Source organism: Indicator indicator, chromosome 1 (genome assembly GCF_027791375.1).
Source record: "Indicator indicator isolate 239-I01 chromosome 1, UM_Iind_1.1, whole genome shotgun sequence".
In the NCBI taxonomy this organism is placed as follows: domain Eukaryota; kingdom Metazoa; phylum Chordata; class Aves; order Piciformes; family Indicatoridae; genus Indicator; species Indicator indicator.
In genome coordinates this window covers 15610799-15624577 of record NC_072010.1, presented here as the reverse complement: position 1 = coordinate 15624577, position 13779 = coordinate 15610799, and the positions used below count along the sequence as shown (strand labels likewise).

Below are 13779 nucleotides of genomic sequence, written 5' to 3'. Positions count from 1 at the left end.
GTCTTACTATTAAAAATTGACTTGTTTTTATAACTTAATTTTAAACTTTAACAAGCTTTCATGCTCCAACTATTGTGATAGCAGAAAATATTCTTGTTTAATTTAGCAGAAAATTATTTTCTCTGATTAATGTTTTGATCATAGTGTCTTTATTATTCCTGTTATTCTTCCTCCTTTTCACCCTCCACACATGCAAATATTCTGACAAGTAATACAGATTATAAACAATGCATTTGTGCCTTTCATATATCATTCCTTTGGCTCTTATAATTTGTTTTTGGATAGTTGCTTGCCATCATTTGCAAAGAAATAAAACATTTATATCAAATACACTTTAACTGTTAATTGAGTATGCAGGACTTCATATAAACTTGTATATTTATACTACAGAACTGCAAAAAGTTTCTGTGATTGCTTTGTGAGTATTTGGATTGAAAATATTATGTGTTGTACTTTTTAAGTGTCTTATAGCTATATACCCTTTGATTCATATATCTGAAATTAATTTGAGACCTAGGGACTGCAAGACCAAGTAATTATTTTCTAACTCTAGTGTACAGGGTTAGCTATTTCTAATTATAGAATTTTTCAATATAAATAGAAAACACTATCTACCTATTATTTCAGTTTTTGTTCACCAGTCACCCATTTCTGTTTCTGCTTTGTATATTGTATCTAAGTAGCTCAAAAATATTTGGATGTGATTATCAAAAGTTAAGCACTTAAAAGTACTCAATCAAAAGAAATCAAATTTTAACTCTCAGTGTTCTGGAGTAAGGTAACAGATTGACATGTATTTAGGGAGAGGGTTGAGAGAGAGCAATTTATATAGTCACCTAAAACAGAGAAACACAGATTCACTTCACCTACCCATAGACACTTACTTAAAACTTACTGGAATTACAAAGATTACCACCTTAGCCTCCCTGAATAATCAACAGACAGATCTTGAGCAGGCTAGTTTGTCATTTGGAAGGCCCTCCTTTTGAGTACATAGGAAAAGCAAGAATACACCAGATAGATGGCTCTATGTTGTGAAAATTAGAATGAGCATTTTCATTTCCTGGAAACCTAACTTCAAAATTCAAGAAGACTTCTGCTCCTCTCTACACATCAGGTCAATTCATAATCAACTTACTCCAGGGTGAGATTAATTGTGCCTTAAACACAATATTTCTATGATCATGCAGATTAGATACAATTAGTACAGATGCAGACACCTAGGTCTGTTGCATCATATCCTTTGCATTCTATTCTGGAAAGGTACTAAGGTATGTACCTAATCACAGTTGTAACACACACAGTACTCAGAAAAAGTGTATCTTTCCAATATCTAATCTTTGAATGGTTAACTGTTATTGCAACATATTCTTTAACATACACTAAAAGCTCTTACATGCTGTGTTAGTCCAGACCAAATATACATCTAAAAATACTGATTAATTATGAGTGAAAAAATCTAACATAAAGAAGGAAAACAGAATTATCTCTGATAATATTTGAGAGATGGGAAGAAAAAAACAATCACCAATAACAGTCTGTTTAAAAATGAGTGAGAAGATTATTCAGAACCATGAGTTTTTGTAGAAGCTTCCTGATTTAAGTAAGATCAACTAATCCAAACAGCATTTCTATACAAAAATTCAGTAGATTTTTTTTTTTTTAAGCCATACTTAAATTGTCAATATTTATTTATCCGGTTCCTAAGTTAATTGAGCAGCTCACCTTTTTAATCTATTGCATCATTTAGGGGTTTCTGTGGATATAGCTCGTTATGATACTGACTGACACATTATAATAAACCCCACACACATTTAAAGAAATTATTTAATAGAGATAATGAACAGAATGAACAGCAATAAAGACAATGGATGATCCCATGAGGCTTCATATGGAACTACTAGAAAGTCATGTCCAACATGAAGATTAAAATAAATATTCATGGAAAAATAAAAATGAGGTAATATCAAAATTTTAACTTTTCCTTCCTTATATAAAAATAGATTTCTAGGACTACAATCTGTATCTGTTCTTTATTCATGCACAAGGTTAGGTAAAGGTCTTGCCTTCAGTAATTCTACTGCAAGAAACTCAAACTTCACAAATACAATATGTAATAAACAAAGGCTTTTATATATTTCTTGTACTTCAGAAGCAATCAATCCTACAAGTCATACAAAAAAATCAAATGTTATGACATTATTATAATTTAAAAAAACAGGAAAGTAAACATAAAAAACAGATTGTGAAATTCTGTCAATGAACTAAAAACAATTTTTTTTAATCTAGGATCAATAATTTCTGAAATGAATATAATTGCCATTCTAAGAATACAAAATAGGAAAGATTTGCCAGTCAGATAACTGTTATTTTCTTCAAGACAATGGAACAGAGAAAAGGATTTTATAAAAAGCTAACAAACTGTTCTCACTGATCTATAGACAGTGTGAAATCAAATCCTTTACTGCCATCTACCAGTTTTAAAAGGGTGTAGTCTTAGCACAGAAACCACTTCTTTGTTTCATATCTTTGAATGAAAGAATATATCCCTTTCAGAGATGTTTAAGGAGGTATTTTGGATTTTGAAAGACTTTACAGTTCAAACTAAAAGATAAAGTTATAACACAGTCACTTTGGTAAATATTGGGAAAGTAGTAAGTCAGTGCAATGCAACTGTACTCACTGTGTCGAGAGAGAGAGAGAGGTTTCAGTTGGATAGGACTACATGCTTCCATACTGTTCATCACAGTCTGGCTGCAGTTACCCATATGGCTGTGAAAAGTCTAAGACTGAGCTGCCAATGAAAACTCTCCAACTTTCAATCCTTTTGTATCTCTTACCCTCTCTGCAAGAACAGGGTCAAACTGTGTGTGGATGAGTAACAGTGTACCTCTGCACTTCCTCTGTTGTTCCCTCAAAGCTGTGCTTTCACTAAATAAGGATGTGAAATAGGACTGAATTCAATACAGAGATACATGCCTTTTTAATAAAAATTCAAAGCAAACAAGGTAAAGATATTGACACCACTTGTATCTTCCTTTATACTAAATAATCATATACCTTTGACACCAGAAAATCCTCTGTGGAGCATGGGGGTTCAGTGGAGGAGGAAAAAAAAAAATCAGCAGAATGCTGCAGATGGACAGCACAAGTCCACTACTGACCCAGCCAATATTATAGCTGGAACTTCTCCCAAACAGTAACTAGGGGTTCTATTTTCTTGAGATCCCTAGGAGACATGTTACCTGGAGAACATCATGCTAAAACAAAGGCCAGAGGAAGTGGCTGAACTTAGCTTAGTATATACACAGACAAAATGTAAGAAAAATAAAAAATTGCAGCCTTTTCTTAGAAGAGAACAAACTTCTCATATGCAGAGTACCACTATATTCTTATATTCACAGCACCAATCCTATGGAAATTAAAAAGGCTACTTGAAGCACTGAATTGATTCACTGTAATGGTAAAGAGCTGTTTTCTGTTGCAGCACAGTACTGTGGCTTCCACTGTGTTATGCGGCACAGCACATTTCTTTCATACACCACCACAGATATATACAAAATGCTCCTCCTTATTCAAAAGTCCTTGTTAAGTACTCAGATGGCACTGTAACAACAAATACAGTTTGGCATTTCTGCTTGAGCTATTAGTCATATATTTGTGATGTGGGATGCATTTAATAAATGTCAGTAATTATTCTTCTGCACAGCTGATACAAGGGTTATATAAATGCTAAATTATTTTAAGAAAATAGATTTATGTTCATCCTGACATCTACAGCAATAACATAAGTTCAAGAATAACCTCAATTGCATGCTTTTCAACAATTATACCTATATTAGTCTATAGGGAAAGATTAGAATTATGGAGAAGCTGTAGATACAGAAAATGCCAATGTTCAGAGTCCTGTTGAGCTAAACTCTTAAATTTTGAAAGATAAGTTTCATCTGTTCACCAACACACAAGAATCTACAGCTATCATTATATTAAAAATGCACCTTGAAAAATAACCACATATCACATCCACACTATTCTATATATGGTAGAAACACTGCAGTCAAATGTATGACTGTAACATCAGGTGCACATACCCACTCTAACTTTCCTTAGGTGACTTCAGCAAGAATAGCAGTGGAAACTTGGTGTGGCATCTCCAGCACAATCCAGCAATCTTAGAGTTCCAGGTGTCCTTGTACACCCTCCCCTACACACATTATCTTAATTACAATCATTAACATAGTAAAAAGCAGCACTGGAACTGTACTACAATCATATATCTGACTACAGTTTTAGGAAGACAGGGAGCAGTTTTAATTCAAGTAAACAAGATATGCAACAAACAGTAGAAGGAGGTAGAGAATCAGCCAGAGACTAAGCAGGTCAGAAAATAAGTATAGAAAAAAGAAAAAAAAAGAAACCAAGGATAAAATGCTCTTTTTATGGAAGTCAGCGAGATCACTGCAAATACATTTAATGAGGCAAAATTCACTTCGTGTTTCCTGATCTTGGTTCTTATCTTCTCTACCCTACTAGATTGCCTACTGTTTTCTATTACTAGTTCACTGTTAATTTTAACTCAAGTATTCATCACAAAATAAGAAATAGCTATGAAAAGGATAATTGGGTTTTTCTACAGAATTTTGAAGTTTCAACCCAGACAGAAAAGCAAGAGCAACTATTTTAAATGAGTACTCTATTTAGCAGTTACACTAAGGCATGACAAGCAATTCCTTTTGATTTCTAACAGATTTCATTAAAGAAATTGTTGTTTCTCCTTAAGAAATTACATCTATAAAACAAATGCATTCAGTGTGAGACTTCTGTGCTAGTACAATTTCCGTGGAGAATACAGTTAGGCAAGAGGTTTTGCCTAATTTTGTAAACTTGACTCTGTTCAGATATCATAATTAGGTCATCTTTATGTAATGTGTGAAAATTATTTCTGTATGTTGAGTTTTTGCTAGAACAAACTCAAGTTTTCAAATGATTCAGCTGGAATTCATGAGTATGAAATGTTACAGTATGAATATATGAATATAAGTATGAATACAACCCAGGTCACACTTTTAAATGCACTGTATAATGATGTGCATTCTAGTCCTGTACACATCCAAATTGATATTCATAGCAGAGATCTGCAAGATGAGCTTTTCACTGAGTATGAGACGTAAAAGACAAGCATTATACTAGTTCAAAGACCTGCAACAACAATTTTTTCATGGGAATTGTATCTTAAAATCTTGGATAAAATTTATGAGAGACTTCCTAGTTTATAAATTTTAACTTAAATTAATAATAGCCTCCTAGTTAGAGAAGTCCTTTTAATACTGTTATTTGTAACTGTATATCGGTATTACAAAATGTATGTGAAAAAGCTGTATTATTAATGATGACATTACTGAAGGAAATTTCTAAAGTGCTGGTTAACAGCCAACATTGCAAGTGCAGGTAGGAGCTAATATTTATACATACATTGAGGACAGGAATTAGATAAACGCAGAGTTAAGATTTTGGCCTTTAGGAAAACAGACATTGGTTTATTCAAGGAACTGTAAGCAGAATCCCATGAGAAGTGGGCATAAGACAGGGAAAACTGGAGAAAGCATAGTGGAGAGCATGTTATTTTTTGCATGATTAAATAGGGGAATAAAGGAGTATTTTGGAGTGAGCTTCAGAACAAAGACCAAGTTTTTCAGCAAAATGACTGCGTAAGCAGGGAGTGTGTCAATGGATTGAAAGACTGAAAAAAAAAGAATATAGAAGAGCGTTGATCTGCTTGAGGATAGCAGGCTCTAGAGAAGGACCTGGAAAGGCTGGAGGTGTGGGCCAAGGCCTGTATGAGTTTCAACAAAGCCAAGTGCCAATTCCGGCACTTGGGTTACAACTACCCCCTACAACCCTAGAGGCTTGGGGCAGAGTGGCAGGAAAGCTGCCTGGCAAAAAAGGACCCAGGGGTATTGGCTGACAGCCAGCTAACATAAGCCAGCAGTATGCCCAGGTGGCCAAGAAAGCCAACAGCATCCTGGCTTGCATTAAAATCAGTGCTGCAAGCAGAACCAGGGAAGTGATGTTCCCTTTATACTCAGCATTGGTGAAGTTGCACTTTGAATAGCGTGTTCAGCTTTGGGCACCTCAGCTCAGGAAAGACCTAGGAAGGGCAGGGGCAACAAAGCCGGTGAAGGGTCTAGAGCATGTCTTGTGAGAAGTGGCTAAGGGAACTGCAGTTTTTTAGTCTGGAGAAAAGGAGGCTGAAGGAAGTCCTTATCACTCTCTACAACTACCTGAAAGGAGGTCGTAGCAAGATGAGGGTCAGTCTCAAGCAATAGGACAAGAGGAAATGGACTCAACTTGCACCAGGGGAGATTTAGTTGGATATTAGGAGGATTTCTTCACCGAAAAGCTTGTCAAATACTGAAAGAGTCTGCTCAGGGAAGTGGTTGATACACCATCCCTGGAGAATGTGTAGATGTGTAGATATGCCGTTTAGGGACATGACTTAGTTGTAGACTTGGCAGTGCTACATTAACGGTTGGACTTGACGATCTTAAAGGCCTTTTCTAAGCTAAATGATTCTACGATTCTACTCAAATCAATAAAACCCAGATGAGATTTGCCCACGTCTACTGGTCAATGTGATGGCAATGCTGCTTTGTACTGTATATGAAAAATCATGGCAAAAATCATGGAGAAAATCCTTAATGCTGGTAAGGGTAACTAAGCATGTCTTAAGAAATTAATGCAGTATATTGCAGGGATCATAATTATAGACCCTTCTCATCCATAGGAAACCTAGAGCAAAACCTCCACATATTCTGACTGCTCTAATCATTTGTTATAGGTTAGACTGGGAGATGAAACCACCTGAATACAGGCCAACATGCAGGCAAAAATACAGTGTCTACCAGATCCAAAGAAAGGAGTATGACTGTAATTGACTGGTGAGGACTCTTGCTGAGCAGATGGAAACTTGCAGCAACTATACAGAAAATCTCTACCTAGTATAAAATAGGACAAGCTATGCTGACTCCTGCAGCTGCACTGTCAGCTGAGTTCTTTTCTATTTTAACTGCACTGTTCCACAGAGAGAACATAGCAAGATACATGAGATTATTCATGACTGTATTCAACCTAAGGGATGCTACATCAAAGACTTGTTGTAACAGCAAGTAAGGCAGAACTGAAGAGCCACAATCAACTTTATAAATCCATCCTCTAAAATTTAACTGTCTACCTCTACAAAGTAACTAAGGACAAAATCCATGAAAAAAAAAAAGTCTTGTTGCTGAAAAGAACATGTCTGTTTAAGTGAAATATTTTCTTAAAAATAAAATGGCTCTTTACTAGTATGCGTGCAGTATTCTTTCTCTGGAATTACACTACAGAACATAGTGAGATATAATTTGTAATGATTCAGTTAGTAATACCAGTATTAAAATAATACAGCTAGTGATATTCAGCTCTTCAATCAGCATTAAAATTCTCTGCTGGAAAAAAAGAAAAGCTATGAATATAATCAGTAGTTACAAGCTTAATGAAAAAAGACCATTGCTTTGTAGTGCTGTTTTAGGTTTATCCAAACATTAGCAAGGCAGCAAGTTACAGAAGAGACCTCTGCATGACTGCAAACTGCTGCACTGTGCTGCAGCAATTTTCTGATACAGCAAAGTATGTTGCTGCAGCAAGACAAAGTATCATTCCTGTACACAAAAAAATAATATTCATAGAAACTTCTTCTAAAAATCTGAATTTCTATTATCTAAGTATTCCATCTTCTGTAGTGTAATTGTGTCATGATATTAGATTTCTTACACTAAAATTACATTAGTTTAACCTCACTGTTAAGGATTAACTATTACACCATATAGTAGAACTCCAGCAGGGGTGGAAAGTCCCCAGAGGGAGGCATCAGATATTGTAATATGTTATTCCATTCCTGTTCCTATATTATCCCTATATAAGTAGCAGATTTTATGGTCATCTTCCTCTTGGCTCCAGGTGCTTTCGCTCTTAGCTGCTGCTTTTGCTTTCGTATGTGTGGGAGGGAAGCCTGGCTGGCGGGAATCTATTTCTGCTGGGTAGCAGGGCCTGCCTGCCTACCTTAGGGCCCAGTCCAAGGCAGGTGCTATGCCATTTCTGACTCTCATTGTATATATCCTTTTCCCTTAATACCTTTTGTACGTTGTTTATTTTTGTAAATCTTATTTCTATTTAACTTCCAATTCTGTGCAAGTGTTTTTATTTACTTTTTGGGGGTATATTCTACATTCTGTCCTGAGCTGGAGGCTCATACCCAGATGATTACCTAGTTTAATAATTATTTTAAAATATTTTCAACAGGTGAAAGATTGCTAACTAGAAATTACTGAAAATCAAGTTACATCCAAATGACTATTTTACATTTCTGAGCCTAGACAGATGGCTAAAGCTGAAATTGCTGTCAGCTGGTTTAAACAAGTAACCTGAAAGAATGCATGTTTCAAAATTTCCCCTAGTACTGTGTTCAGTGGCATAGGTGATACAGTCGTGTGCATCTCTGCACAGGGAAGAAGACATTAAGTGAAAATAGAGACTGAGAAATGATAATGGCTAGTAGATGAGAAAACATATGGGATAGTAAACAAATTCTGAGAGAATATGCCACACTCTTAGCACAGAATCGGTGAAGTAGTGGACACAGTACTAAATTTCACCTTTCTGGTGCCAGTGACTTGGTGACTGAGCTGGTAGCAACTTAATTCTCAATACCTTATTCATTCACCTTTTATCTACTTTAGCTTGATAATGGATTTATGAGAAACACTCCTGTTAAAAGGCAACGATTCAATTTCAGATTGTGAAGCATGGGATCACCTATGGACTTAAGACAGCTCCCAGACTGTCAAAAGATTAAATAGGAGTAGGATTTATAGTTAGGTAGAAACACAGTTAAAGGAAAAAAAAAATCTCATTTCTTTTACTTAAATTGTATCATTGGAAGGATGAGTAAATCTCTCGTATGACAAGAAAGCATCTCACAGAATTGTAACTACAGTTGCCCTATATTTTAAGATTCAAATCCAGGTTATAGATTACAATCGATGTTATGACAGACCAGTTCAACAGAGTGTGAGTCTACGTAAACACTTGCATTAGCTATTCCTGTTCGCACAGGAACTCTATTCTAATTTCATGAAGGTTAACTAAGAAGTTATCTTCAAATGCTAGCTTTTTTAACAACTGCAGCTCTTAACAACTTATGTAAGCATAGCTGAAATAAATAAAATAATCAGTAGTTTACACTGTGTCCAACAGAAACAAAAGTTGATGTTTATGTAGAAGATTTTAAGGCAAAAGCAAGCACATACATAGGACTTTGGTGTGTTTTTTGGCTTTGTAATAGAGGAGATCTTGAGCTCAGCATGTTGCCTAATGCACACTCAGCCTACTGATTTGTCTTTAGATAGCTTTACAGTTTCATGTGCTAATAGAGAAACAAATAATTTGACAAGACAGTTATGGATTTAAGTGAACAGATATGTTTAAACAAATCTACCAATGCTATATTTGATATTCCATAAATGCAATGCTGAAATGAAAACAATTTTAATAGATCAAAGGGTGAATGGAACAAAAATAGAAATGGGTAAATTCAGATTGGATGTTAGGAAGAAATTCTTCACCATGAGGGTGGTGAGACACTGGAACAGGTTGCTCGGGAAGGTGGTGAAAGCACCATTCCTGGAGGGTTTTAAGGCCAGGCTGGATGTGGCTCTGAGCAACCTGATCTACTGTGAGGTGTCCCTGCCCATGGCAGGGGGCCTGGAACTAGATGATCCTTGAAGTCCCTTCCATTGCTAACAATTCTATGATTCATTCTGACATGTCTGACTAGGTCTGTGCTCTTCTCCAAATTTTGTTTTTACTTTAGAATTCTGACTGTTGGGAGAGTTCTTCAGAATCCCTCTTTGAGAAAAAGCATTACAATGTTACCCATATTCTATCTGCAAAACTAAAACCTTATCCTGCACGGAAAAGCATCTGTAAGAACTATCCCACTGACAGGAGTTAGACTCCCAGTATGAACAGAACTAGTCACACTACTTACATATGTGGATACTCTTCAACATGAACTTAATTATACTACTGCAAATTTTCTCAATAATTCTTTGACTATTTAAATCCTTGTCATGGTTTAGACCCAGCCAACAGCCGAGCTGCATGCAGCCACTAGCACACTGTCCCCCCATCTCAAAGTTCCAGTGGGAAAGGAAGGAAAATTGGGAGCAAAATGCAAAACCCTATGGGCTGAGATAAGGAGAGTTTAATAGAACAACACAAAGAAAGAAAGAACAACAGAAATAATCGTAACAATATGATTGAAATAACATACAAAGTGAGTGACAAAAAATGTGATGCTCTCACCTGGCATCACCCACCTGACATCACCATGCCAAAAACCTGCCACACCTGGCCAGGCCAGCCCCACCCTTAAGTGGAGGCCATGACATTAGTATTGTATTGAATACCTCATTAGCTAGTTCACCTGGCTATGCTGGTATGGCCTGTCCAAGTTTCTTACAATCATAGCCAAGCCCAGGGCAGTCCTAAAAGATTATCTTTGTAACTCAAGATAACAGATCTTATATTAAAACATTCTAGTGGTACAAGTCAACATATTCCAAAAACTCCTCCATTTACTCTTTCTTAAAAAAATTGATACTTATGAGGAGGTGGTTGGGTTTTCTAGCTTACATTGGATGCAGAAAAGATTCAGAGGTCAAGGAAAAATGAGACTTTACCTGGGAACTGAATATACGTTGTGATGAACGAGCAATATTAGCAGGCAGGCCAAAAAAGTCAGGTTTATCATGTTCTGGAAGGCTTTCAATAATATTGCGATAATCCTGCATAAGAAGAAAAGAATAAGCACAATTGAGGGAACTTTGTGTTCAACTCATAAAATTAACAGTGTATGCTTAGAGAATTTCATTAAATACACTGAATAATGCAAAGATTAAAATAAATATATAACACATGACATGTCCTAGTAATCTTGTATATTTTTTCAGATAGTTTTTTACTTAAATTATTTCACTTTCTTTGAATGATTTAAATACTTATAGATCTAAATAAAAGTGATTGTTCTCATTTTATAAATACATATACTCTATTATTCAAATTCTAAATGGTAAAATATGTTTTCTTTTTTATATTGTCATTAATCTTTTAAGTTTTCAACAAAAGTATTGTAACTTCTTTTCAGACATAGTCTTAGCATATTTTTCTTTTCCATTGATTGCATCACTGTAATCCAAATTGCTTTTTGCTCTTTTAAAATGGAAAAAACATATATTAAAAGAACTTGTATTAGAGGTCTAGTATGAAGCTCTACATTAAAATGCAAGTGAATATTAATAATAGTAGCAACAGTATATGAAAGGATCTTTAGACTCTGTTGAATTGTCTCATTCACACTAAAAGAATATTGAAAGAGAATCAGAAGCCATACAATCTCCAAATTAAACATCATACACCATCCACAGCATGTTAGCAGATTATATCAGAATTTTGATGCATTTTGTAACTAAGGACATATATTTAGGTTTTCCTATTTCATCCAGAAGTTATAAGAATGCTTAACAGACTATTAAAAAGTGCTATTATGTTACTATAATAAGTTATATAAAAATGTAACAATATCCTTTGTCACAAATTGACCCAATTTCTTTCACACAGCTCCTCATAGCTGTGATGTTTGCAACACAGCACAATCAGATATCATAAATCACAGAATTGTCAGGGTTAGAAGGGACCTTGAAGATCATCTAGATCCAGCCCTCCCACCATGAGCAGGGAAACCACACACTAGAGATTGCTCAGAGTCCCATCCTGCCTGGCCTTAAAAACTTCCAGGGATGGGGCTTCCACCACCTCCTTGGACAACCTGTTCCAGTGTCTCACCACCCTTATGGTGAAGAACTTCTTCCTAACATCTAATCTAAATCTACCCTCCTCTAGAATCATAGAATCATAGAATCAGTCAGGGTTGGAAGGGACCACAAGGATCATCTAGTTCCAACACCCCTGACATGGGCAGGGACACCTCACACTACATCAGGCTGGCCAGAGCCTCATCCAGCCTGGCCTTAAACACCTCCAGGGATGGGGCCTCAACCACCTCCCTGGACAACCCATTCCAGGCTCTCACCACTCTCATGGGGAAGAACTTCTTCCTCATGTCCAGCCTGAATCTCCCCACGTCCAGCTTTGTTCCATTCCCCCTAGTCCTATCACTACCTGATAGCTTAAAAAGTCCCTCCCCAGCTTTCTTGTAGGCCCCCTTCAGATACTGGAAGGCCACAAGAAGGTCACCTCGGAGCCTTCTCCTCTCCAGACTGAACAGCCCCAACTCTTTCAGTCTGTCCTCACAGGAGAGGTGCTCCAGCCCTCTGATCATCCTGGTGGCCCTTCTCTGGACACATTCCAGCATGTCCATATCTCTCTTGGAATAGGGGCTCCAGAACTGGATGCAGTACTCCAGTTTGGGTCTCACCAGAGCTGAGTAGAGGGGGAGAATCACCTCCCTTGACCTGCTGGCCACACTTCTCTTGATGCAGCCCAGGATCTGGTTGGCTTTCTGGGCTGCAAGTGCAAATTGACAGCTCATATTGAGCTTCTTGTCCATTAGCACCCCCTCTAGCTTGGATGTATTCCCCCTAGTCCTATCACTACCCATCACCTTGAAAAGTCCCTCACCAGCTTTCTTGTAAGCCCCCTTCAGATACTGGAATGCCACAATTAGGTCTCCTTGGAGCTTTCTCCAAACTGAACAACCTCAACTCTCTCAGCCTATCTCCATAGGAAAGGTGCTCCAGCCCTCTGATCATCCTCATGGCCCTTCTCTGAATGTTCCAGCATGTTTAGTTTCTGTATTAGGTGACAGAAGAAGCACACCTACCAAAATACTGCAGGAATTCGGTAAAGGCATTGGGTATGGGAAATTAGTGATCTTCTTGCCTCTAGCGTTTAAGCCACCAATGACTCGTGAATTGAAAAGCTGCTCCAAGTAGGACCGAAGAACTCTCATGTCGAAGTAATTATCTACACGGCCCCCATAAATTGCATTTTCAAACAAGCCGTGCACAAATTCCCACTGAAAATCTCTGGAACCTATAAATTAATTAACGTTAGTTTGGTATCAGTTAACATTGCATTGTTAGTATTTCTTGTCATTATAGTATTTCAGTGAAATAAGTAAACACCTCAAATAATTAATTCCTAATTGTTTTTCTTCTATATTACCTCTCTTTTTCCCTCCCTTCTATCCCACTTGTCCAAAATATCTGTGAGACAATGATCTACTTATACTCTACTGCTTTCAGGCACAGGTAAAAGCTTGATCAGAATGGTACTTCTTTAAGTCCCTTGAAAAAAAAAGGAAGCAGTAATTAATGTAAGTAGAGTTTTATTAGTGGTAACTGCTATTTCTAAATACTTCAATTATTCCTTCATAAGATAAGTTATCTTTCCAGTAATATTTAGTTGTTATATTAATAATTACCACTGACAGTTAATGATTTGACTGCTTTACATCACTGCATGTTTCAAGTCTGTATAAGTAAGGTCCAATTCCAGAAGCACTATTCATCTATAAATCTCATTTAAGTCACTGACTATAAATAATCTGTAAATAGCAGTTCCTAACTTTACTTTGAAATGATATACAATGCAAACACTTGAAAAAAATCTTTTTCTTATTAACTAATATTAAGAAATTATTATGTTACTTAGCAGAACAAT

At 36.4% G+C, this 13779-nt stretch overlaps 1 protein-coding gene across 1 annotated transcript in view; it reads right to left on the bottom strand.

The window, feature by feature from the left end:
• Positions 1-13779, bottom strand: part of DYNC2H1 (dynein cytoplasmic 2 heavy chain 1) — a 155798-nt gene that overhangs the window by 45752 nt on the left and 96267 nt on the right. The window contains exons 81-82 of the mRNA XM_054390673.1: positions 12938-13149; positions 10779-10883 (exon numbers count right to left, since the gene is read on the bottom strand). Coding sequence (XP_054246648.1) covers positions 10779-10883; positions 12938-13149 — 317 coding nt within the window. The remainder of the gene's footprint in view (positions 1-10778; positions 10884-12937; positions 13150-13779) is intronic.